At 38.8% G+C, this 25,593-nt stretch overlaps 1 protein-coding gene across 14 annotated transcripts in view; it reads right to left on the bottom strand.

The window, feature by feature from the left end:
* Nucleotides 1-25,593, bottom strand: part of ADAM11 (ADAM metallopeptidase domain 11) — a 106,289-nt gene that overhangs the window by 33,394 nt on the left and 47,302 nt on the right. For all 14 annotated transcript variants that reach the window (XR_015745937.1, XR_015745938.1, XM_087947087.1 and 11 more), the window contains exons 8-14: nucleotides 22,576-22,643; nucleotides 18,781-18,855; nucleotides 10,363-10,434; nucleotides 8,132-8,298; nucleotides 7,029-7,113; nucleotides 6,333-6,423; nucleotides 4,477-4,528 (exon numbers count right to left, since the gene is read on the bottom strand). Coding sequence is in view for 12 of the 14 variants with exons in the window: in XM_087947087.1 (XP_087803213.1) it covers nucleotides 4,477-4,528; nucleotides 6,333-6,423; nucleotides 7,029-7,113; nucleotides 8,132-8,298; nucleotides 10,363-10,434; nucleotides 18,781-18,855; nucleotides 22,576-22,643 (610 nt within the window). In the remaining 2 variants the exon portion in view is untranslated. The remainder of the gene's footprint in view (nucleotides 1-4,476; nucleotides 4,529-6,332; nucleotides 6,424-7,028; nucleotides 7,114-8,131; nucleotides 8,299-10,362; nucleotides 10,435-18,780; nucleotides 18,856-22,575; nucleotides 22,644-25,593) is intronic.

The raw sequence follows: 25,593 nt of genomic DNA, 5'->3' as shown, positions 1-25,593 counted from the left end.
GCCAACAAGCGCAGAGGCAAAAACTTGATGAGGGAGGAGGTTTGACTCAACAGTTGAAAACTGAGGTACCCAATGATCCATGGTACCGAGACAACAAGGAGCTACTGACCCTTACAGACGGATTAGCCTGGAAGGGCTCCAAACTGTATGTCCCCAACAAACTGTGCCTCCAAGTACTGCAAAGGAGCCATGACAGAAGCACTTGGGCTTCCTGAAGACCCTGCACTTGGGCAAAGGACAGTCTTGGTGGCCAAATATGAAAGAGGACATTGCGGTCTATGTCAAGAGCTGTGCTACTTGTGCCATGATGAAAAAATGACCAGGGAAGTCCCCAGGGCTGCTCCAGCAAGCGCCTGGCCCTTTCTGGCCATGGGAAGAAATAACCATGGATTTTATAGTACAGCTTCCTGAGAGTGGGGGAACACGGTCATATGGGCAGCGATTGACCTCTTCTCTAAGCAAGCTCGTTTTGTAGCCTGCTCCAGTCTCTTGATAGCCCACAAGCTGGCCCAAGAGCACCTCATGGGAGAGGGAGGGAGGGAGAGATGATTTAATTTTTCAGGAAATTCTTTCCAATTAAAGGGGGAGGTCTGACTGTCAACTCTGAAGCGAACCTGGCTGAAGCCATCACAATTGCCTGAGAAAGAAGGGGAGCGGGGAAGAAGATAGCCTAGCTTGCAGTCAAAATAAAAAGTTTTCTTGTGGGAACCAGGGTCATTGTAACAGGTAGCTGGTAAAGGAGAGGAGCCTGCCAGCCATATGCAATAGGACAATGTCATTAATGACACTGAGGAGGGGCAAAATATTATTATTCTTTTAATTAGGTGAAAACCGCGGGGAAACTTGAGTTGATTTTCACTGGCTATGCCGAAAGGATGTACCCAATAAACATGTTCTTAGAGGAATCTACCTGCCTCAGACTTCTGCTTTCAATGGGCGCATTACTTGGAATGCTAACAATGAATATAAGATATTTAATTTAAAAATATTGACTATTATAGATAAACAGATTGTAAATGATATTGTGGAAGAGGAATAAGTTTTGCTAGATAAAACTAAAACTGATTTAAATGTGGATCTGGAAATGACAAGTTTAGTTTAATTTAGTTTAGTTTAGTTTATTGTCATTGCACCTCGTACAATGAAATTAAATACCATCTTTAGTGTACATTATGACTATGAAAATAAATGCAAACACACATCCTTCACATTCCATACATTGAATTTAAAACCCCTAATATTGCATTAATATTGCACCACACAGTAGAATTCAATAGAGTTACAAGAATGATATGGAAGGAGATGAAATACTGAATGTACATGAACATACAAATTCAGTGATAAAGGACAAAACAAAAATGGGGGGAAATCACTCCTAAGAAAGAGATCTATAAAAGTTTCAACATTTTCTGAGAGGAGACGAAAATGAGGGGAAAAGACCTTATTTGAGGGAACTAAAAACTAAAATTGTACAGAATAAGGGAAAGAAACATTGTCATGGGCCAGGATTCAGATTCAGATTCTGACCATGTTGGTCCAGCTGCGTCTTATGGGTTGTTGGCCTAAGAACCTTCAAGCCAGGATTCATCTGAAGAGGTTAAGCAATCATAGGAATCTCCTGATCAGATGGAGCAGTCACATGATAAGGTATGATCCTCAAGCCCCAGTAGTCCAAAGCCACTCAATGAGGCTTTTCACTAGGTAAAGGACAAAGCCTGAATAATTGCAGCATATAGCTTTATGTAGCTGCTTTCCCTTTAGTCTTTATTGGAAACAACCATTTGGATTTTTAGCTTGTGATAATAATTCCTGTGTAACTTATTCTTGAACTTTTGACTTTTGGATTGGCTGTCTACAGCAGGGGTCCCCAACCGCCGGTCCGCGGACCGGTACAGGCGCCGGAACAACCCTTACCGGGCCGCTGGTTGCTGGGCGCCGCCATCTTTTTGGTAAAAAGCGCTTCTGGTGAGCTTTTCCGGGTAGAAAGCTCACGGAAGCGCTGTTTCGTCATAAAAGATGGCGGCGCTAGCGCTCGTGAGCTTTTCCGGTAGAAAGCCATTTCTACCCGAAAAGCTCACCAGAAGCGCTGGCGCCGCCATCTTTTTATGACGAAACAGCGCTTCGTGATGTCACCGGAAGCGCCTTTCATAAAAAAGATGGCGGCGCCCAGTTGACGCTGACACCGGGGCATGCGCCAGCTGATGTCGGAACCGGGCCGCGGCGTCGAAAAGGTTGGGGATCCCTGGTCTACAGGACTCAGGACTCTGATTCCTGGAATGGATTTGGATCACCTCTATTGCTTCTTAAACTTCAAAGCAATTTATTGAGGCAAGGTCTCTTTGCACAGACCCTGATTTACAATCTGGTCTATTATTAACTGCTTATCCCCATAGCAACTGCCTGCATGTGTTTGTGTGCTAAACTGAAACAGGACAAATATAAATTAGGTTTATTGATCATGGGTAAAACAGATGCATTGTCTGAAAATCATTAAATGACTGTTGCTAACCAGGACTGAATAAAGAGGTTTTAAAGTTCTGTTCAGATGAGAGATATGGGAAAAATAATTTATTTTGTATTTTAAGTATTTTAAGTAATCTTAATATTAAATATGTGGTCATTTCCTGAACCTAGCCTTAAGCATGAGAACTGCCTCGGTGACTTTGGGTCAGTTATTCTCTCTCAACCCAACTCACCTCACAGGTTGTGGGAAAATATGAGAAAAGAATATTATATGTTTGTCACCTTGAGTTATTTATGAAAATAATAAGAGCAGGATAAAATAAAACTAATGGGTTTTCATGTATTATGATTGGATGATGAGTTTGGGGGATTTCTTTATAGATAAAGCATGAAATACAAAAGGAAAAGGGGTATTATAAAGTGCGCTTTTGGATTAAATTTAAAATAGATACATTGGTATTCTGGTAACCCTCAATAGACTTTTGCTGATTAGGATCATATCTGAATAATTTCTAGAATTATTTTTTACTGTTTTTTAAATATTAAGAATCCTTGGAACATCACAGAGGGTGAATCACCTTCAATCCATAACAAAATATTTTTAAAATACAAAAGACTCAGAAAAAAAAATCTTTTTGAAGAGATGAAGCGATACCATTCTGGATAAAAGGCTGTCCAATCTCTTCTTTAAAAGCAATGGAGCATCCATAACTTCTAGAAGCAAGCCATTACACTGATGAATTGCTCTCACTGACAGGAAATGCCCCCTTATTTCTAGGTATGATCTCTTCTTGATTAGTTTTCATCCATTGCTTCTTGTCCTGCTTTCAGGTGCTTTGGAAAATAGGTTGACCTCCTATTTATTTATTTATTTATTTGATTTGCCAATTGTTTACAAGATAATAAGTATAAGTGTATACATAGTTGTGAATTCTCTCAATCCCTCAAATATCGGAAGACTGCTAGCATGTCATTCTTAGTCCTTCTCTTCAAACCTAGATCTTGCAATCATTCATTGTACATTTAGCTTCCAGTCCCCTAATCATCTTTGTTATTCTTCTCTCCACTTTTTCTAGAGTCTCAACATCTTTTTTTTGCATTGTGTGACTAAAACAGGATACATTATTCCAAGTGTGGTCTTACCAAGGCAGTATAAAACTGTACTAACACTTCATGTGATCTTGATTTGCTGATGCAGTCTAAGATTGCTCTGGGGTTTGGGGGCAGCTAAAGCAATGCTGGCTTATATTTCAATAGTTGGACACTAGGAATCCTAGTTTCCTCTTACAGTTAGTAACTGTTAAGATAAAATGGTGGTATGTTAGAAATATTTTTTATACTTGTGACAAGGAAGGGAGCTATTTCTTTATATATATATTTCTTTTTTTCTGCTATAATTACATTTTTTTCTTTTCTCTTGCACTTTAATTTTTTTTTATTTTTGATCTTAATTTTACAGTTTCAATTACTTTTTATCTGCATGATTGTAATCATTAATAAAAATTATTTTAAAAGTTTTGTAAGCTCAATATGGCTAGATGCAAGATCATTAATATAACTGTACATCTGCATCTTGAATTTGTTTTCAGTTCATGCCAGAGGCTTAAGCTGGGATGTTCTCTGGCCCAGAGAGTCTATTAGTGACACCAATCCCCTTTCCTTTCTTTGAGAAAGACAGCAGGGATGGAGGGTAGGGGGAAGGCTGATAGAAAACTGAATTCAAAAACTGACAAGATAACCAGATGTAGTGGATGTCAGATTATTAAAAAAAGAAAATTGAACAGATGTAACTTTCTTTTTCCTACACAAAGTGCTACCTGCTTTCTTCTGAAGCCAGCTAGTGAGGGAAATAGATGAACTTAACAATAATCAATCAAAGAGAGTTTTATGTTGCCAGCAAGATGTAAAGTTAAGATCTGAACAGTTTGGGGGATGCTTTAATAAATCCTTGGTTCCTGATCTCAAATATTAACCCAACACCTTGGCCTTATCCTCACTTCTTCTACAACTTACCCAGTATCTTCCATAATACAACCCAGCCATAAGTCAGGACAGCGACAATCTCCTATAGAGAAAAGGAGCAATAAAAAAATAGAGATCTTCTCAAAGAATTATGGGACATATACATTCTCTATTTCTAGTTCATATTTATTGTGTCCAAATCCCCTATTTCAAATTGTAACCCAGAATCATATATTCCTAAAGCTGAAATAATCAAGTACTATTTATTTTCTTCATCTTCAATAAAACATCCCATTCTAAGATTAAGCCTTACAAAAAGGTTATAGTTAAGATTATACCCTTTTTTCTATAAAATCTGAACTAGATGTTGGAAGATGGCCATGTACATCACCTATATAACATTTCAATTTGCATTCTCTCCCTGAATTTTAATTTCAAGTGCTTGTTTGTCTTGCGAACTTTTGTCTCCCCAAACTTCTAAAACCAATTACAAAGGGAGAAAGTAAACATCATAACTCAGTGGTTTCCTTACTGGAAATCTTGTGGAAAAAGTTCCATTTGCAATAATCCTTGCTGCTTGCTGTTGGTTTGTTATCTGCCCAACTTTTAAATTCTTGTCTGGGATTTAGTTTGTTTTAAAAAGGCTAATAAAAAGCCCATTCCAACTTATCAAAGGCTTTTTCTACATGTACACATATTAGTGCTCTCCTTTTTTAAAGTAATGATGTATTCTAATGGATTTATTTTTAATATATTGCTCTTCTTCATTTTCTCCTTGAGAATGTGACCTGTTAGTCTATATGGATTATTTAATAAATACACTACCTCCAATATCCAGCTAATACTATTAATAGCTTATAATGTTCAGTAAAGAAAATGCTGCAGGTGACTTAATAGTATTTATTAATAGCTAGTCCAATGTAGTTTTAAACTGGAATGAAGAAAAGGGGGGAAAGCAGGTTCAATATGCAGATGAAAGTTACATACCAGACAGATTAGAGAATGTTTCAGGCAATCTCAGAAGGTCCCCAAAAAGGTAAATTATTAATTGATAAGGTACTTATAATCTGTCACATATCACACACATCTGCAAAACCTGTTAATTAGTTGAAAAAATTTAACTAGGAATCCCCAGAAAGATCAACTGCAATTTTTTTGCAGTAACATTTTATTATTTAGCCAGGTTCATCTTATTAACCTCAAAAGAACTGCCTTTGCTTACCCATTCTATCATCACGACCTTAAGAAGCACCCAAAACACTGACAAAGAGGATGTGGAAGAAAAGCGAATTAGATCTGGAGGACTGACAACATAAATCATAGCCATAGTAAACCCAGATTCAAGCCCCAACATCAGTTACACCTTATCCACTCAGAATCTTTTAAAGTAGAGATTTCCAAATTGGAAACGAGAATAAAGTAACCCCTGATCTGAAAGAAATAATCTCAACTTACACTTAAAAGTTCATGATGCATGAAAAATATTAAACCCAACATAGATAATGGAGTACTAGAGTAGAAACCTAAGAATTACTTTTTCAAGTTTCTTCAGAACAGGAGACAAAACTTGGGAATAGAGTAATTCTTAAATCTATTGGAAAAAAAGTGCCTGTTGGGCTCTAGATCTCTTTGAAATTAGGTCCTTTAGGCAAACCATAGTTTCATAATTATTGTTGGACTCAATCTGTGGTTTGCAGACCCCTAGGGAACCACCATGTTATCTAATGGGGTCCGCAAAGGCTTGAAGAAATGTTATGATTTAAATCTTGAGTGAAGTCTTGGAGAGCTGTGGCCACAGAAGACATTGTGGTGAAGAAAAAGTTGAGAACTACTGGTTGAAGCAATTCTCAGGTTCTCATTATGTCTTGAGATTAGGAAAGCACTTGGCTCATCACACAATTACTTACCTGCAGAAGCGCGGTGCTTGTTCCACATCATGCCAATGTTTTGTCCCAAGGTCTGGGCTAATGTTACTGCCATCGCTCCAACAGTACCATACTTTGGGAAGGAGGACAACAAGTTATTGGGTAGCCTGAGTATAGCGTGATCAACTATCATAAAAATATTAAATTTTTGAGGGCAGATCTTTCCCAGATTATTCACAAGCCCCATGGAAGTTACCTGCCCTTTCTCTCTGTGGACATATTCCTCACCCTGCAAAGACCACTGAATTCCTGGCTATGATTGACATATAAAGATACATCAGCTACTTTGTAGAATCATGTAAAGAAACAAGAGAAGCACCAACCCAATTGTCTTATAATATAAATTTAGTTGACTGAAGGAAAAAAAAGGGGGAAGGGGGAAGCATAAGGGATGTGTGTCAGCAAATGTAGTGGCAAAAACCTCAGGTATTAGTTCAGTTAGAGTATGGAGACAAGGCTTCACAGAAAATAAAAGATTCTGAAAGGGTTTTAAAGGGTAGAAGAGTAGTATCTCACAAGGGAAAGTGATATTCAAAGCTTCAGGAGTTTCAAAATGAGAAAAGAAATCTAAATGAACTTGAGATTTTTGAACAGACAAATTTAATACGGTTGGAAGAGCATGCAGACTTTAATTCTGTATCTTTAAACTCCAGCCCCAATCATTATAACTCAACTCACCTCATTCACACCTCCGCCTCTAGCAACTGAGCAGATTCCTCCAACATAAGCTGTACCACTGCGGCTGCTTCTAAAAGTGTGCCCTCTGAGAGAGTAAGAAGGAAGATTTACTATACAGGTGAAGAAAAAGCTACATAGCCTTGACCTGCTAGATTTTTTGTCCTCTTGGCATTTACTTACTAAACCTAGAACAATTAAAACTATCAAAATAGAGCAAGAGTATGGATTGGGCAGGAATTCATTTCTTTTGCATCAGTCTGTTATCTTTGTTCCTCACTATGGTAGATGTGTGTTCATTAGTTCTAGTTAACTACAGAAGAGAGAGGAGGCATGTTCATGTATGAATACTCCTAGCAACATTCCAGCACAAAAGCTAGTTCCATTTCAGTCAGAAACTCTGACCTTAGCACTAAGTCCAAATGGACACTGCTTGCCATATTTTATACACTGATCTACATTAATCCAAACTTCTTGTTGTTTTGTTGATATCTGATCAAATGAATATGCATTTTAATCATAAGTCACAAGCAATTTTCTGAGATTGTGGATTTGGGGTTTTCATGAGCTGTAAGCCATAATCATCTCAATTATGACACATCACGGCTTGAACTATCTTGCTTTGCATGTAATGAGTCTATCTCATATATTAGGTTCACCTTTTAAGTTGCATTACTGAAATAAATGAACTTTTGCACGATATTCCAATTTTTTGAGTTTCACCTGTATCTGTATAAAAAGAATCTGGCAAAGTTTTCTTTTTTGCCAACATCTTATTTCTACTATATTAGTTAATACTCTTAACCAGTGATGAATGTCTCTATGTTATTCTAAAGGTCTAAAAGGAATATAAATAGAAGTGAACATATAATAGAAAGCTGTATTGCATTTGCTATAATACCAGGAGGTATATTATGTGTGCTTACCAGCAAAGCAGTCTTCTGGGCAACTTGTTCAGCAAAAGAAAAGATTCATTACATGCATAGATTTTCTTAACATCCCTTACAAATATCTCTACTTCAGCCTATTTTTACTATCAGAACTATAATAGTTAATTTTGCATTTGTGTGGCATAAAAGTGATCACAATTCCCATTTAAAACTCACGAGAAGAGATGGGCAGCATCACTGTGTTCAGGAAGAGACTCTTGGCGATACTTCATAAACTCTCTCAGTGTCTCTAGGGAATCTTCATCCGTCTGGATCTTATCCCCTGATGCCCATGTTTCCATGGCAACCAACACGATTCGAGTGTTCAACTGCTCCTTAAAAATCTGTGACCAAACATAGATTTTCTTTAGGTGGTTACTTTCCCCCTTCCATACATGTGATATCCTAGTGGTGCAGTGGTTAGAATGCAGTACTACAGGCCACTTCTGCTGCCTGCTGGCTGCCTGCAGTATGGCAGTTCAAATCCCACCAGGCTCAAGGTTGACTCAGCCTTCCATCCTTCTGAAGTGGGTAAAATGAGGACCCAGATTGTTGCAGGCAATATGCTGACTCCGTAAACCACTCAGAGAGGGCTGTAAAAAGCACTGTGAAGCAGTATATAAGTCTAAATGCTATTGCTATCCTTTCCATTTTCCAAAGCAGCCATAATTTTCTAAATATACCCTTGAAGTTAAATGATAACTAAAGCAGTTTATTTCCTTCCCACAATTTATTTTCATATCTATTTTAGTGGAATATTATAATATTATAACTGTTGTTTTATTGTTGACATTATTATTTCTCTCTTGTTTACTAAAATGTTGAAAATAAAATGAGGTTGAAGTATTGTTTCATATTTGACATAAATACTGATAACTCAGCATTTTGGGGAAATAATTCCCATTAAAATTAAAGAAATTATAAAAGTTGAATTCCTAGCTGCAATTTGAGACATTCGTACTAAATTTTACCAATTCATACAATCCTTCAAAGGATACTGAATTAGTTTTGTATGTGTTTGTTACATGGAAATTACATGTTTCTCACTGGAAACAGAGAAAGAAAAAAATCTTGAATAACACTGTTTAAAATTAAATCTGAATATTTAAATTTAAGAAATAAAATTTAATAAAAATATTTTAAATAAATATAGATCTATTCTAGACATCAAAGCACACTCTTACAATTTGTCTACCCATTCTTTCATACAAGGAATCAAAAAAAAATTTCAAACAAAAAGCAATACAATGTGGGGGGTTTATATGGAGAGAATCTATATTTGGGAAATTAAATTCAATCTATTATATCTTATAATTTTAATTACTGATTTATGCTATACTATTTTTATTAGTTTATTCTTATTTTTTTCCTTTAAAAGCTGGTACATTTTGTAATTTCATAAGTAATTAATATTTTACGGAAGAACTGTAGTCTCCAAGGCAATTTAGATCACTTTTAGTTATTTATATCTTACTATTAGTAATTTGTTTACCTACCCTTACTCATTTAATACATATTTTATCTCTCCTAGTCTGTACTTCTTTCTTTAAACTGTTTACTGATTTAAAAAAAAAGATGCGTACGTATAGAATATAAAGATAAGTAAAAAAAACTTTGCTCAATGTTTGACCAATTAAATTTGCATTTCTTAAACTAATTATGAGAATTAAAATAGTTGTCCTTTGGCATGTCGTCATCATCATCATGATCATGATCATCATGCCCTATGCAAAACACATTGGGCAGCAAGTGGTTTTCAATCATTCACAGCATCTTTGGCATCATCCCTAGGGACATGAATAATCTTAAAATCTTCTTTGAGACCAGCCTTGTTTCCACTTTCCTCCAGGAGGTATCCAACATAATGCAATTTTGGTATGCTAGTCTTTCAGCATATGCATAAGACATTGCCAACAAGCTGCATTCACAGTTCTCAATAGATGTTCTAAATCTAATCTTTGTAGTACCTCTTCATTAGAAATATGATCACAATATAAGACAGGGATGATTTTTCTCAAACAGTGTTACTGAAAAATATTTAACTGTTTAATCATTCTGATTGTACAGTTCCACGTTTCACAAATATATATTGGCATGTACTGAATATGAAAACTTCTGAGGGAAATATTGTCTAAATTTTCTTGTGGATACTTGAAAGCCAACGTTATGTGTGCTTACACATTTAGCTGCAGAGTGTTGTGAAAATGAGATGCTAGGATTTAAGACTACATATACGTGAGACTGATCTAGAACTCAATGTACTGAGTCACTTATTTGTACCTGACGGTGGCCTGTAGAAGGGACCCACCATGGAATCCTTTGCATAGGGCTAGATTTTCCCTTCTTTCATTCTCAACTTATTTTTGCATGTAATTTTTGGAGAAAACTGCAATGTATTCCACACTCACCACATCAGCAAGGTTTACCACAGACTTTGCAAAGTTGCTGGTAAGGCTGACTGAGCGACGCATTTGCTCAAACTGGAAGAAAATAGATATAGGAAAAATTAGTTTCAGGAAACTCACTCCTCATTTGATGAAACCTGAGGCTGAAGGGGTCTTCCCCTTCTCTACCTCTTTGTTCATGAAGTGACTTTCCGCAACTTAAAAAAGCAGCCAAAAGGTCAATTCCATTCTTAACACATTATACATTCTTGGAAATGCCTATCTTCTTAGGCATAAACTTTTATCATGTTTGCATAGAAATAAGTCCAGTGATAAAGCTGTTTCTTTCCCATAGCTGATGTGGTTAAAGGCAAGGAATTACTAAAAGCATAGGAGAGGATCATATATTGTACTAAGTGATCATATGATTTGTTTAGATTTGGATTAGGAGGAGCATGTTGGGTTAAACAGTCACACACCATCTACCTTCTCAGTCTTTCACTGTAGATACCCACTGGGTTTATGCCATGAGACCTGTATTTTGCTTTGGTGAATAGGTAACAAAAATAATAGTGTATTTTTGGTTCTTGAGAAGAGCTATTTTACTATCTTGTACCTCAAAGTGACAAATAGGGCGGGGCTGACGTCGTGGCGGCACAATGTGAGATCTTGAAGATCCAAGATCGCCGCCGATATCTTTGTTGCTGGACAGTCCTCCTGGACCTAAACCGTCCCGAAGAGATGGTGAAAGTAAAGAGTACATCCTGTCAATCCCAGGGACACAGCGAAGTCCCTGGTAAATCAGGAGAAGCTCTTTTTGCCGGCGGCAAAGAGGCAGCCATCAAAGCTGCTGAAACTGGGACAGCTCCGAAATGGGAGGGAACAGAAAGAGGAAGTGTGTCAGTTTGGTGAGAGGTTTTTTGTTTTTTTTTTGACTTTATGATTAGAGAGAACACCCTAAGAAAAAGAAAGAATTTGTAAAATTGAAGACAGAAGTGGTTAAGCGGTGATTTTAAACAGGAAGTCAAAATTAGGGGTTTTTTACTGCTGGATTGTTTATGCTTCTTTACTTTGAAACTGGACTGGTTTTTTTTATTCTATTTTTTCTCTTTGTATTTTTTCTCTTCTTGCTTTTATAATATTTTAGGTTAGAGATTCCTTTTTAGTCTTTTCCCCTAAGTTTTTAAAAACTCAATTAATTAATTAATTATTTACTAAATTAAAATACTTTTTTGGTTTTGGAAAAGGAGGGGGAAAGTGAAAGTGAAGGAAAATCTGTAACACTGCCACCCAGAGGCTTGGAAACATTGTTTTTTCTTTTACTTTCTAAGACAGGGGTGGGCAAACTACGGCCCGCGGGCCACATCCGGCCCGTTGGTCTGTCCAATCCGGCCCGCCCCTGAAAAAAAATTGCTGGGTGTGGCATATTGCCCTGTGCCGCGTGGCTCCCAAAGCTACAAAACAGTGCAGAGCGCTCTCGGGGTAGGAAAGAAAAGAACTTTGCAAAGGCCTCGGCTGGGAGTTCGAAATCACCTTCGAGTGCGACCTCTCCGAAGGTGAGTCCCCGCCGATCCCGCTTTTTTCCCGGGGCTTCCAGGCTTAAACTTTGCAAAGGCAAAGTTTGCAGGCTGAAGCGTCTTCCCGCCGAGGAGCGGGAAGGGTTCTGCCCAGCAGGCGGGCGGGCTGCTTAAACTTTGCTCAGGCGGCACTTTAAAAGCCTGCTCCCAGCACCCGAGCAACTTCCCAGCAACTTTCGGCTTCCTTTTTCCTCGCGGGCGCTCGCGCCTGGCCCCGAGCCGTGCGGCGGAGGGGAAACCTGGAGCGCCGCCGGGTCGCCTCCTCCAAGCAGCCTGCCCGCCTGCCGGGCAGAACCCTTCCCACTCCTCGGCGGGAAGACGCTCCCGCCTGCAAACTTTGCCTGTGCAAAGTTTAAGCCTGGAAGCCCCGGAAACCCAAGCAACTTCCCAGCAACTTGCGGCTTCCTTTTTCCTCGCGGGCGCTCACGCCTGGCCCCAAGCTGCGCGGCGGAGGGGAAGCCTGGCGGGCCCGCGGGCGGGCTGCTTGGAGGAGGCTCCGGGCTTCCCCTCCACCAGGCGCGAGCGCCTGCGAGTTAAAAGGAAGCCAAAAGTTGCTGGGAAGTTGCTCGGGTTTCCAGGGCTTCCAGGCTTAAACTTTGCAAAGGCAAAGGAGCGGAAGGGTTCTGCCCGGCAGGTGGGCGGGCTGCTTAAACTTTGCTCGGCGGCACTTTAAAAGCCTGCTCCCAGCACCCGAGCAACTTCCCAGCAACTTTCGGCTTCCTTTTAACTCGCGGGCGCCGCACCTGGCCCCAAGCCGCGCGGCAGAGGGAAACCCGAGCACCGCCGGGTCGCCTCCTCCAAGCAGCCCGCCCGCCGCCGGGCGGAACCCTTCCTGCTCCTCGGCGGGAAGATGCTCCCGCCTGCAAACTTTGCCTGTGCAAAGTTTAAGCCTGGAAGCCCCGGAAACCCGAGCAACTTCCCAGCAACTTTTGGCTTCCTTTTAACTCACGGGCGCTCGTGCCTGGCCCCGAGCCGCACAGCGGAGGGGAAGCCCGGCGGGTGGGCGGGCTGCTTGGAGTAGGCGACCCGGCAGTGCTCCGGCAGCAGCAACAGGCAGTTCCACCCGGGCTCCGCTCAGGTGTCCAGCTGGGGCTGTCAGGAGTTGCTACCGCCGGCGCAGCTCCGCGCGGCTCCAGTCCCGCATTGCTTTGGGAAGGAAAAGGCAAAACCAGGAGCCGCTGAGCCTGAGCCTCGGCTCTTCCTTTTTGCCTTTCCCTTCCCGAGGCAACGCGGGACTGGAGCCGCGCAGAGCCGCGCCGGTGGTAGCAACTCCTGACTCAGGGCCTCCGAGGGGAGGGGAAGGAGGAGAAGAGGGGGGATAGGTGGGGGCGATTCCCAAAAATCTTGTGCTGACCCGGCCCGTCTGTCAAATTTTAAAAGTCAATGCGGCCCCCGAGCCAAAAAGTTTGCCCACCCCTGTTCTAAGACCAGACAAAGCTGAGAAAAGAACTGAGGCTTCTTTTCAAGGACTTTGAGCCTGTTTGATAAGATAGAGGGAAGAGCATGGGAAAGTGTTATTACAGGTGCTCTTCTGGGTTTCTATCAGTGGCTGGAGTCTGGTGTTGAAAGAAAGTTTGGAATTTACAGAAAGAAGATTACAAGACCCTAGAGAAGAGAGTTATAAAATTGTTTGGATTTTAACAAAAAGCCTTGGATATTATATTGGTGCAGTGTGTTCTTTCTCCTTCTTTTACCTTTTGCTTACGTTGGGCTATTTTCTACTCACCCCCTCCTTGCTAGCTACTTATTTTTGGTAGATACTTGGGATTCTGGCCTTTTGGAATTTACTTTTGCCTTCCTTTTTTTAAGTCTATTTTTTTTATTATTTTCATTTTTTATTTTTTTTAAAAAGGAAATCCTTTCTCTTCTACCTGTTTTTTCTTATTGCTATTAGTATTATTTTCTCTCTTTTTTTTCCCCAAGGGAGTAGCTTTTTTCCCCTCACTCATCCTTTTATTTCCTTCTTATATTTTTTTGTACCGCTGAGACTTCTTAATTGAATTAAGGTGTTGAAGAACCTGAAGAATTTTATTTTTTATTTTTTTTTCATTCTTTATATTTGATAATTTTTTCTTTTCCCTTTTTTGGCCTTATTTTTTCTTTTTGGGTTTTTCTTGCCAATTAATCAATCTATTGGATTAGGGTGTACAAGAACCTGAAGAAATTTTTCTTTTCTTTTCTTTTCCTTTTTTCTTCGCTATTTCTTACTTGGAATTACAATTGCTTACTACACGAGTGGATTAAGGTCTAGAAGAACCTGAAGATTTTAAATTGTTTACAACCTTAAAATTTTTTGGTGAAATGAGTAAGAAACTAATGGCGGCTGGTTCTTCAATTCCTACATCTTCCTCTTCACCATCTGGAGGACAACATTCAATACAGACGATGTTACAACAGGAAAAAGAACAGGAAAAGGTGACCCTACAGATGATTATGCAAGGAATTCAAAACATACAAGCAAGAACAGAGAATATTGAAAAGAGGACAGAGAACATTGAACAAAGAACAGGAAAAACTGATGGAAAGGTGGAGAACATTCAACAAATGATGATGAAGTATGATGAGAGACTACAAAAAATTGAAGAAGAAGATAAACAACGAGATAAGAAGATTGGAGAGATGGATGGCAGATTAACTGTGGTTGAACAAGATAAGACTGGGATGCTGGGATGGGAGATTGACAGATCATAATTTTCTCTTAGATTCCAAAACATGGAGGAAGAAAAGGGACAAAACTTGGCAGAGATAATGATAGAAATTTTGGCTGAGGCATTGGAAATAACCAAAGAGAAGATGATGGATGGAATAGATGAGGTTTTTCGAGTTTTCACAAGATATGCAATGAAAAATACTTTGCCAAGAGAAGTTCACATTAGATTCACAAAGAAAGCTATTAAAACGCAAATACTACAGGTGGCAAGAGAGAAAACATTGAAATACAAAGATAAGGAGATTGTAGTCCTGAAACAAGTACCCAGAAGAGTGAGAGAGATGAGAAGAGAGTATCAATTCTTGACTAAAATACTACTCAAAAAAGAGGTGAATTATAGATGGCTGATACCAGAAGGCTTAATGTTTACATGGCAGGAATAAAGACACAGAATTGATTCAATTGAGAAAGCAGAATTATTTTATACAGAATACTTCGGAGGGAAAGAGGAGGAGATGGAAAAAGAAATGTCACTAATCGAATTCCAAGAGGACTGTCAAGCAGCGATTGAAAAAGAAGAAGGTGCTGTTGGTGGAAAGATGGAAGTCAGAGAACAACGAGAACCAAGATCTACAAGGGCTGCAAAACCTAGTTATAAAGTATAACCATGGAAGAGAAAAAACTGATTACAATTAATATAAATGGACTTAGCTGTTAAAAGAAGGAAATTTTTCCATAAATTAGAGTAATTAAAATTTGATATAATCTGCCTACAAGAAGTACACATTATAAAGCAACATGAACAAATATTGATACAGCCAAAGCTAGGGAAAATATTTATGGCTTTGACACAATGCAAGAAAAGAAGAGTGGTTTTATATATTAAAGATACTATCCCAGCGAAATTGATTTATACAGATGATGATGGAAGACTCTTAATGGTGGAAATAATGGACAATAATATGAAAACACTCCTGATAGCAAACTATGCTCCAAATGATAATCAAGAAGAATTTTATAGAAAATTACATACAAAAATAATTGAACTGGACATTTGTATGATGGGAGATTTTAATGGAATAGTAGATAATAAACTGGACTATACAACACAAAAAACAACAAAGCAAAGTAGAAAGACTCTCCCTAAATCCTTTTTTAAAATGATAGATGAAATAAATTAAAAAGATGCATGGAGAGAAAGAAAGCTAAGACCAAACAATACACTTTTTATTCAAACAGACACTCATCATGGTCTAGAATAGACATGATATGGATGTCAACAGAACTGATCGCTAATCTACAAGAAATTGACATAGAAACAAGTACTTGGGCAGACCATAATCCAATGACAATTAAATGGAAAGGACAAAGAAAAAGATCCAGATGGACTTTAAATAATACTATATTAAAGAAAAAGACTTTATACAGAAAATGGAGAAAGAATTGGCTTTTTTCTTCAAAGAAAATAAAAAAGAAGATACATCAATGCAGAATTTATAGGATACAATGAAGGCTTATGCTAGAGGCTTGATAATAGACTATACAAGGAAAAGAAATATTATGAAAAGACAAGCCTCTAAGACATTAGAGGATGAGTATAAAAGACTTGAAAAAGAGTTACAGAAATTGCCACAGAAAAAGGACATTAAGTTAAAAATGGATACAATTAAACATAAAATGGGATTAATAGAAAAAAAAAGAATTAGCACAGAAAATCAGAGGTGCAAAGCAGAACTATTTCGAAGACGCAAATAAACCAGGTAGATGGTTAGCATATAAATTGAGAAAGGAGGGAGAATCAAGAAAAATATTGCAATTAATAGATGATCAAGGCCAAGCTTGTTATGGAAGTAAAGAGAAGAAAAAAATTATATGAGACTACTATGGGAAACTGTATGAACAAGAGAATATAGATGATGAAAGAGTTAAACAATACCTGCAGAATGCTAATCTACCCCAGATACCTAAAGAGACTGAAATAATGTTAGAAATTAACATAATGATGATGGAGTTAACCGAAGCACTTAAGAAGCAAAACAATGGAAAGGCACCAGGTCCAGATGGACTTCCAGCAGAATTCTATAAGACACTACAAGAATCGTTGAATCTTCCATTGCTAGAAGTTATGAATGAAGTTATGTCAAAGAAGAGGATACCCAAATCGTTTTCAGAGGCATATATTACACTTGTCCCAAAGGAGGATGCTGACCCACAACAAATTAAGAACTATAGACCTATTTCCCTGTTAAACTCAGACTATAAAATCTTTGCTTCATTATTGGCAGAAAGACTTAAAAGATATTTGAACAACATTATTCATCCTGATCAAAATGGGTTTCTGCCAAAAAGACAAATTAAAGACAATATGAGAATAATTTTAGATACTTTGGAATATTATGAGGTACATCCCGAAAAACAAATGGCTTTGACATTCTTAGATGCAGAGGGCCTTTGATAATGTGAACTGGCGATTCATGTTATTACAGTTGGAGCAGATGGGCTTTGGTAAGAAATTTATCCATGCCATAGAAGCTATATATCATAACCAAACAGCAAAGGTAGTGATAGAGGGAAAATTGACAGATTCCATTGATATAAGAAAAGGGACAAGAGAAGGCTGCCCATTGTCACCTCTGTTGTTTGTGTTAACTTTGGAAGTGTTAAATAGAAACTGAAGATGAAAATTAAAAAGGAAGAATTTAAATTACAAACATTTGCAGATGACCTGGTTTTCATTTTAGAAGATCCATTAGAAACAGCATTTAAACTGATAGAAAAGATAGAGGCATATGGAAAAGTAGCTGGTTTGAAAATAAACAAAGATAAAACGACGATTTTGACAAAGAATATGTTATTAAGACAAAAGGAAGAATTGGCGGATGTTTTGAAAATCCAGGTCACAAATATTTGGATATGGGATTGACTTAGAGAAATGGCAAAAATTGTGGTCTCAAAATTATAAAATGACAATGTCAACAGTATATAAAGAAAACTTGAATAAGATGTTTTACAGGTGGCACTTACCCCCAACGAGAATAGCAAGAATGTTCAATAACAAATCTGGAAAATGTTGGAAATGTCATCAGACACCTGATTCATATTACCATATTTGGTGGACATGCGGGGATGCTAAAAGATATTGGACTAAAATCCACACATGGTTGGAAAAAATGACAAAAAAACACATAGACTTGAAACCAGAGATATTTTTATTGGAAATTTTACCTGAAATATACAGTAGGGAATTGAAATATTTGATTGTAAATGTATTAACTTATACTGAATTATTTATTTGTTTGTTTGTTTGACTGTTGCAGCATTTCACTGTTGCAGCAACTCTGGGAAGCTTACAAAATGTTAAAAAGATAATATTAAATGACTAAAATTAAGAACAAATAAATGGAGGTTAAAAAATCAAGTGGACAGGCAAAAAAGGGGGTGGAAATTTTCTCTCTACCCTGCCAGTCATTTGGCATTCCTATCAGGTCCCCCAGCAGTGCCAGATTTTAAAGCTGTTCTGAAAAGGCCAGAAGAATAGAGGCCCATCTCAACTCTGGCAGGAAAATATTCCAAAGGACAGGGTCAATTTGCCCGTCTCTGTTCAATGTTGAGAAAGAACCTTTCATTATACATGTTACTTCTTCACTGTTATTTGAACAAGATAGAAAGAATAACATCATTTTGCATTTTAAAAATGAAAAGAAAATAATAAAATCATAAATTAAAGGCCCCTATCACAATTTTGAATTGTTTATTTCAGAACAATTACCAGGGATTCTTTAGTAACTCTGCAGTGAATGCATAGCACTAAACAAGAATAAGAACTGTAACAAAACAAACAAAAAAAATCTACCAATGGAAGACACAGTAGACTTAGAAAGCTTTGAGCATACTTTATCAATCTACACTGGTCATACTGACAGTATAATTATTTTGATCCAGCAAGCTCAGCTGATGGACAGTTTATCTGAATTGCGAATGGCATTGTGGAAGAGATCCTGACAGAGGATATAGTGACCAATTTAAAAACAAGAAAAGAAAAGAAATCAGATTTAAGACACGGAAAGGAAAAACACTCTGATCATTGTTTGCCAAATTGCTAAAAGAAACAGGCTTGACAGGCAATTCATTTGCTTCTCTCCAGGAAGAATTTTAAAGGATCTGCAACAGCAGACCTATCCATATTTGTCTTTCTAGGCCATTATCAGTACTCACCAGCTGGTGGTCATTAACAATTATCAATTCAATGAATTTGGTCTCACTGTGGACAGTCCGATGACCTCGGTGAACCTAGGATTGGAAGAAGATACATCTACATCAGTGGTGGGATTCAAAATTTTTTACTACTGATTCTGTGGATGTGGCTTGTGGGCGTGGTGTGGTGTGGCCTGAGGGGCGTGGCTTGGTGGGTGTGGCAGGGGAAGGATACTGTAAAATCTCCATTACCTCCCCACCCCACTAACCTGCTTTCCAGCTCCGTTCTCAGTTCGAACTAATTTATTTATTTTATTTATTAGATTTTTATCTTGCCTTTATTACTTTATAAGTAACTCAAGATAATCACTCAACTGGGTTTTCATAGCTAAAACAGGACTAGAACTTACGAGTCTTCTGGTTTCTAGACTAGCACCCTTAAAAATATACAAAAATATAGGGGAAGAGAATTGTACCTGCTTTGTGCTATCCATTTAAATGAATAGATAAATGAAGTAAACTGGACCTAGTTAGACAACTGAAGATTTACAAATTGTTGCAATTATCAGTGCTTAGTTTGAATAGGCATAGTTTATCAGTACCTACAAAACTTGAATACAAATACAACTTCTGTTCTTATGAAACATTTCCTCTTTTTTTGAAAAGCATAAATGGCCACTAATAGATTGCTTAGCATAGTATTGCACTCAGTGGAAGAAAGGGAACAATAGCAATAGCACTTAGACTTATATACTACTTCATAGTGCTTTACAGCCCTCTCTAAGTGGTTTACAGAGTCAGCATATTGCCCCCAACAATTTGGGTCCTCATTTTACCCACCTCGGAAGGATGGAAGGCTGAGTCAACCTTGAGCCTGGTGGGATTTGAACTGCCAAATTGTAGGCAGCTGGTTGCAGCAGCAGAAGCTTGCAGTACTGCACTCTAACCACTGCGCCACAGAGGCTCCTCAACATGGTATCTTCCTATATTTTGAAAAAGTCATGACAGTTCATTGAGTATGGGGGCTCTGAGATTTTTAGATTGATATGTGTGTAAAGTATTAATGCTGCTTATGTCTGGCCTATATTGAATGGGAAGCAAATTCCATGAAGATAACAGAATAACAGAGTTGGAAGAGATCTTAGAGGTCTTCTGGTTCAGGAGCCCCCAACCCCCAGGCCACAGCCAACTACCAGGCGGCAGCCTGTTTCAAACCAGGCTGTACATGCGATAGGAAAGCACATGTGCGAAGCACCACTTGCGTGAGCAGTGGGCAAACACGCGCACATGAAGCTCCACTCACATACGAATGGAGCTTTGCATGCAAGCACTTTCCACTTGCATAAGTGGAGCTTAGTATCATGCCCTTACTGTTGGAGCCTGAATCTGCAGAGAAGGACAAGCCAAAGCTGGATCTCAACGGAGGTCGAGGTGGCGGCCTGGTTTCAGAGGAACACTGGGAGGAGCAGGACGAGGCAGCCCCAGGCCCCTTGGGCTTGGGATGACTTGCCAGCAGGGAGGAACGGGGGCAGGACAACTGAGAGAGGGCAGGCAGGGGAGACGAGCGATGGAGCTCAGGCGACGAGCAAGGATTGCCTCCTGCTGATCCCCGAGCAAGGAGAGTGCAGAGGAGGCAGGAACAATGCAGTCCAACCCAATGACTCGGGAGGAGAGCAGCCCACTCCTCTTCACAAGGCACACTTGAGGACTGAGGCTTAAGGAGGTGCTGTAGGGAGGGGCGTTTGTCAGGAACAAACGCTGAATTCATGGAGTTTTGTGTGCTGGTGCTGGTGCCTGGCATCTGCTGGACTTCTCGCTTTATTCCTTGCTCCATGGATTAATTGCCTTGTTCTTTTGCTCCTGGACTCATTGCATTGTTTTTTTGCTTTCTAGACTCACTGACTTATTCCCTTGCCCCGCTGGACTTCTTGCATTGAAGCCATTGTGCTAACAGCATTTTGCTGGACTACTCACAGCCAGAGGCTGCTGAAGGTGTCTGTGTGAGACCTTTCCTCTGGGACTTGTTTGGGGAAAAGTCGGAGCAATAAAGGGACGTTTTGAACTATCAGCTGACTGTGTTGCCTCTGTGCCTTGCCCCAGGTCATCACACTTTGTATGTGAACACAAGCGCCTTCTGCTTGTGCCAGGCTAGGTTGCCAAGGTCAAAAGTTTGGGGATTACTGTTCTAGTCCAACCCCCTGCTTAAGCAGAAGACCTTATACCATTCTGGACAAATGGCTGTCCAATCTCTTCTTAAAAACCTTCAGTGATAGGACACCCACAAGTTCTGGAGGCAAACAGTTGCATGGATTAATTGTTCCAACTGTCAGGAAATTTCTCCTTAGTTCTAAGTTGCTTCTTTCCTTGATTAGTTTCCATCCATTGCTTCTTATCTTGCCTTCAGGTGTTTTGGAGAATAGGTTGATCCCTTCTTCTTTGTGGCAGGCACTCAGACATTGGAAGACATACTTTCATCTCATCCCTAGTCCTTCTTTTCACTAGACTAGGCATACCCAATTCCTGTAACTATTCTTCATATGTTTTAGCCTTCAGCTCCCTAATTATCTTTTTTGCTCTTCTCTGTGCTCTTTCCAGAGTTTCAACATTTTCTTTATAGAACAAGGGGTGGAATTGGAATGGTGGGCCTATCTACAAATCCAATCAAGATATGGAAAAGATATGAAAGAATGGGGGATTAATAGACAGGTAACAACATTAGATGAAATACTACTTGGATCAGAGGATAAATTGATAAGAAAAATTTACAGATTTTTACTGCATTATAAATTGGAGGAAGAACAGGTAAAAGAAACAATATTGGCGTGGGCTAAAATTTTTGGGCATGGTATTAATTTGGATAAATGGCAAACTTTATGAGAGTAAATAAAAAAATAATATTGGTCGTATCATATAAGGAAAACCTATATAAAATGTTTTATAGGTGGTACCTCCCGCCAGCAAAATTGCCCAAAATGTATCAAAATATCACTCAACTGCTGGAAATGTACTCAGGAATACAAATCATATTATCACACATGGTGGAAATGTAGAAAAAACCAGGAGTTTTGGCACAGGATCCAGAGGTGGCTAGAGGTTGGGCATAAAGTGGAATATAAACTGGAATTTTTCTTACTCGGAATTATAACAGAAGGATATAACAAAGAGATGATTTATTTAATAATACATGTGATCACAGCAGCAAGGTTAGCCTTTGCTCAAAAGTGGAAAGATAAGAAATTCCCGATGAAAGTGAAGTAATAAAAGGATATGTAGTTGCGCTGAGATGGATAAATTAACTTTGGAAATGAAAAATAAAGATGAGACAGAATATTATAAAGTATGGGATAAATTTTATCAATGGTGGGAAAAAAGAAGGATCTAGAATCAAAATAAAGCAGGGTTGGCAGAACGGATTATTAGAAATAGAAAATATTGTATAAATGTATATAAAACATTTATTCTATACCATAACACGTATGACAAACAGGATTGTCAGGACGATCATACCACGTCCAATGTTTTTAACATTTCATTCAATAAAACATTTTCTTTATATTGTGGCAACCAAAACTGGATGTACTAAGTGTGGTCTTACCAAAGCATTATAAACTGGTACTAACACTTCACATGATCTTGATTCTCGGTTGAAAAAAAAAAAAAAAGATTGTAGAGAAAGGTCTGGACCATCCCAGCATAATAGGTCATGCCAGGAGTTTATGCGTAAAAAAATAGTGCTCTGTTTTTCAGGTACAATAAATTCATATTCTTGGTCCTCTGCTTTTAAAACTGATTATTACTGTCATGTAGTAAATTTACCTGTCTTCGTCGACGCAGTTTAGGAAGCCCAGGAGGAATGTGGTAGTTCAATGCAGAAAATAAACACCCTGGGATAAAAGAATACATATTAGATATTGGAGAGGAATATAATATATGGAAAAATAGGTAATCAGATTTTTCAGATATTTAAACTGGGACAAAAGATGTGGTCGGGTAAGAGACAGTAAAACAATCTATATATACTGACTTATAATCTTATGGTACCATTCTGAGACAATTATACTGAAATATCTAGCATAACTACCTGATACCAATTTATGATATGATTTCTTTCAATTCATACCAGTTGTTGTGGTTTATATCATACCAATTTATGATATGATTTCTTTCAATTCATACCAGTTGTTGTGGTTTGCCGGCAGCCTGTGCAGATGGCAGCGGAATCGGACAGTGGGAAGAACGGAGACCAGTCCGGGAGTCAGACGAGGGCCCTGCATCTGATGCAAAGATGGGGCCAGGACCATCTGGGAGTTTGTGCTGACTCCAGAATCTCCAGAGTCTGGCAGCAGTGAGGCAGAGGAACAAGGGGAGCCTGTTCCCAGTGTGCGTGTGCACAGAGCTGCTAGAAGGCAAGAGCAGCTAAGACAAAAGGGGCGACTCGGGAGTGATTGCCCCTCTCCTAAGGTATAAAGGAAGTGTAAAGGTAGAGGAAGCAAAGTCGTTGCAGAAAGCAAACTTGTTCGCTCTGTTTGAATTAAACCTTGAAGCTCTGTGTGGACTTTGTACTTTGGTTGGTTTTTTTTACAGTTAATTTGGCATTTTAGTTGTTGGCAGCAATTCAAAGGAGATAAAGGTGGGTGGGACTGTTTGAGGGACTGTTTAGGACTCATTATGGGCTGGGAATGAAAATAATTCCCAGTGTTGAAATAAAAAAAGAGTTGTTTGGACTAAGCGTGTGCTTAATTATGGTCTCAGGAAACCTTGGTCAGAACACCAGTAGAGATGCCCGAGAAAACAAATCATCTAAATACTCACCACCGATTGGAAGAAATATTTTTGCTGCTTTCTATTAAAACTCACTGTTGAGTTTTCTAAATTTGCTGGCAAATTGAGTGTAGCACTTTTACTGCATCGTCTTTTAAGATTACATTTACATCCCAATTCCACAGAAAGGCAATGCCAAAGAATGTTCAAACGATCACATCATTGCACTCATTTCACATGCTAATAAAGTTATGTTTAAAATCCTGCAAGTTAGGTTCCAGCAGTATGTGGATCGAGAACGATCAGAAATACAGGCAGGATTTCGAAGAGGCAGAGGAACTAGAGATCAAATTGCCAACATACTCTGGATCATGGAGAAAGCTAGGGAGTTCCAGAAAAACATATAATTCTGCTTCATTGACTATGCTAAAGCCTTTGATTGTGTGGATCACAACAAATTGTGGCAAGTTCTTAAAGAGATGGGAGTACCAGGCCATCTTATTTGTCTCTTAAGAAGCATATATATATGCTGGTCAAGAAGCAACAGTGAGAATTGGGAAAGGAGTCCAGCAAAGCTGTATACTGTCGCCCTGCCTATTTAACCTATATGCAGAGCACATCATGAGAAAGGCAGGGCTAGTGAATCAAAGGTTGGAATTAAGATTGCCAGGATAAATATCAACAACCTCAGATATGCAGATGATACCGTTTTAATGGCAGAAAGTGAAGAGGAACTAAAGAGCGGGTGATGCGGGTGAAGAAGGAGAGTGCAAAAGTTGGCTTGAAACTCAACATTAAGTAAAACTAAGATCATGACATCTGGTCCTCTCAATTCCTGGCAAATAGATGGGGAAGAAATGGATGTAGTGACAGATTTTATTTTCCTGTGCTCCAAGATCACCACAGATGCGGACTGCAGCCAAGAAATTAAAAGAAGACCCTTGCTCCTGGGGAGGAAAGCTATGGCAAATCTAGACAGCATATTAAAAAGCAAACTGCCTGCCAACAAAAGTGTGTATAATCAAGGCTATGGTTTTCCCAGTTGTGATGTATGGCTGTGAAAGTTGGACCATAAGAAAGGCTGAGCGCCAAAGAATTGAAGCCTTTGAACGATGGTGCTGGAGAAGACTCCTGCAAGGTGATCGAACCAGTCAGTCCTAGAGGAAATCAACCCTGACTGCTCTTTAGAAGGCCAGATCCTGAAGATGAAACTCAAATACTTTGGCCACCTAATGAGAAAGAAGGACTCACTGGAGAAGAGCCTAATGCTGGGAACGATTGAGGGCAATAGAAGAAGGGTGAGGTGGCTGGACGGAGTCACTTCAGCAGTAAACCTGAGCTTAAATGAACTCCAGAAGATGATAGAGGACAGGAAGGCCTGGAGGAACGTTGTCCATGGGGTGGCAATGGGTCAGACACGACTTCGTAACTAACAACAATATTCAAACTCAGTGCAAAAACACAAGAGATAGTTATTATCTTCCTTTCAGAAAACATGTCTTAAGAATTACAGATCAGTGTCAGAGCTATCTATATCAGGACTTCTGGGTACCTAAGACCCGTAATCATCTAAACCCATCTTTCTTCTTTGGTAAGAAAAAATCTTGGCAACAAATAATGGCTATATCTTTTCATGGAGCGTACCCAAAGCAGAGCTTCATTTCAGTTAACAGAAATCTTCTAGAACAGTCTGTTCCTGAAGTTTTCCAAATTCCATAGATAAATCTCTATCACTGGACACTCAAAGACATGACAGACTGAATCTATTTATTGTCAAGATCAAAGCACTCTGGCTATGAAACACTGCCTGGCTGGGTGCTCATTGGTGAAAAGCATTTTCCTAAGAGGTGAGAATAGGTAGGGTTGGAGTTAATGAATTAGATTCTTTGCCCTTTATATGTTCTAAGTTTTAAAATAAGGGCATCAATTATTATTTAATTAGATCTACTTTTCAATTTTGCTACATATTTAATTCTAATTTTCCATGACTTTTCATAACCATACACACTGTTCATTTTTAGTGTGTATGTGTCCAGGAATTCCTAACTGTATTTATTTTTCACAAAAATAAAT

Source organism: Notechis scutatus, chromosome Z (assembly GCF_049901735.1).
Source record: "Notechis scutatus isolate UNSWTSFEM ecotype Mainland chromosome Z, rNotScu1.2, whole genome shotgun sequence".
Classification (NCBI taxonomy): Eukaryota; Metazoa; Chordata; class Lepidosauria; order Squamata; family Elapidae; genus Notechis; species Notechis scutatus.
The sequence above is the reverse complement of the archived record's forward strand: the minus strand, read 5'-3'. Positions and strand labels throughout refer to the sequence as shown.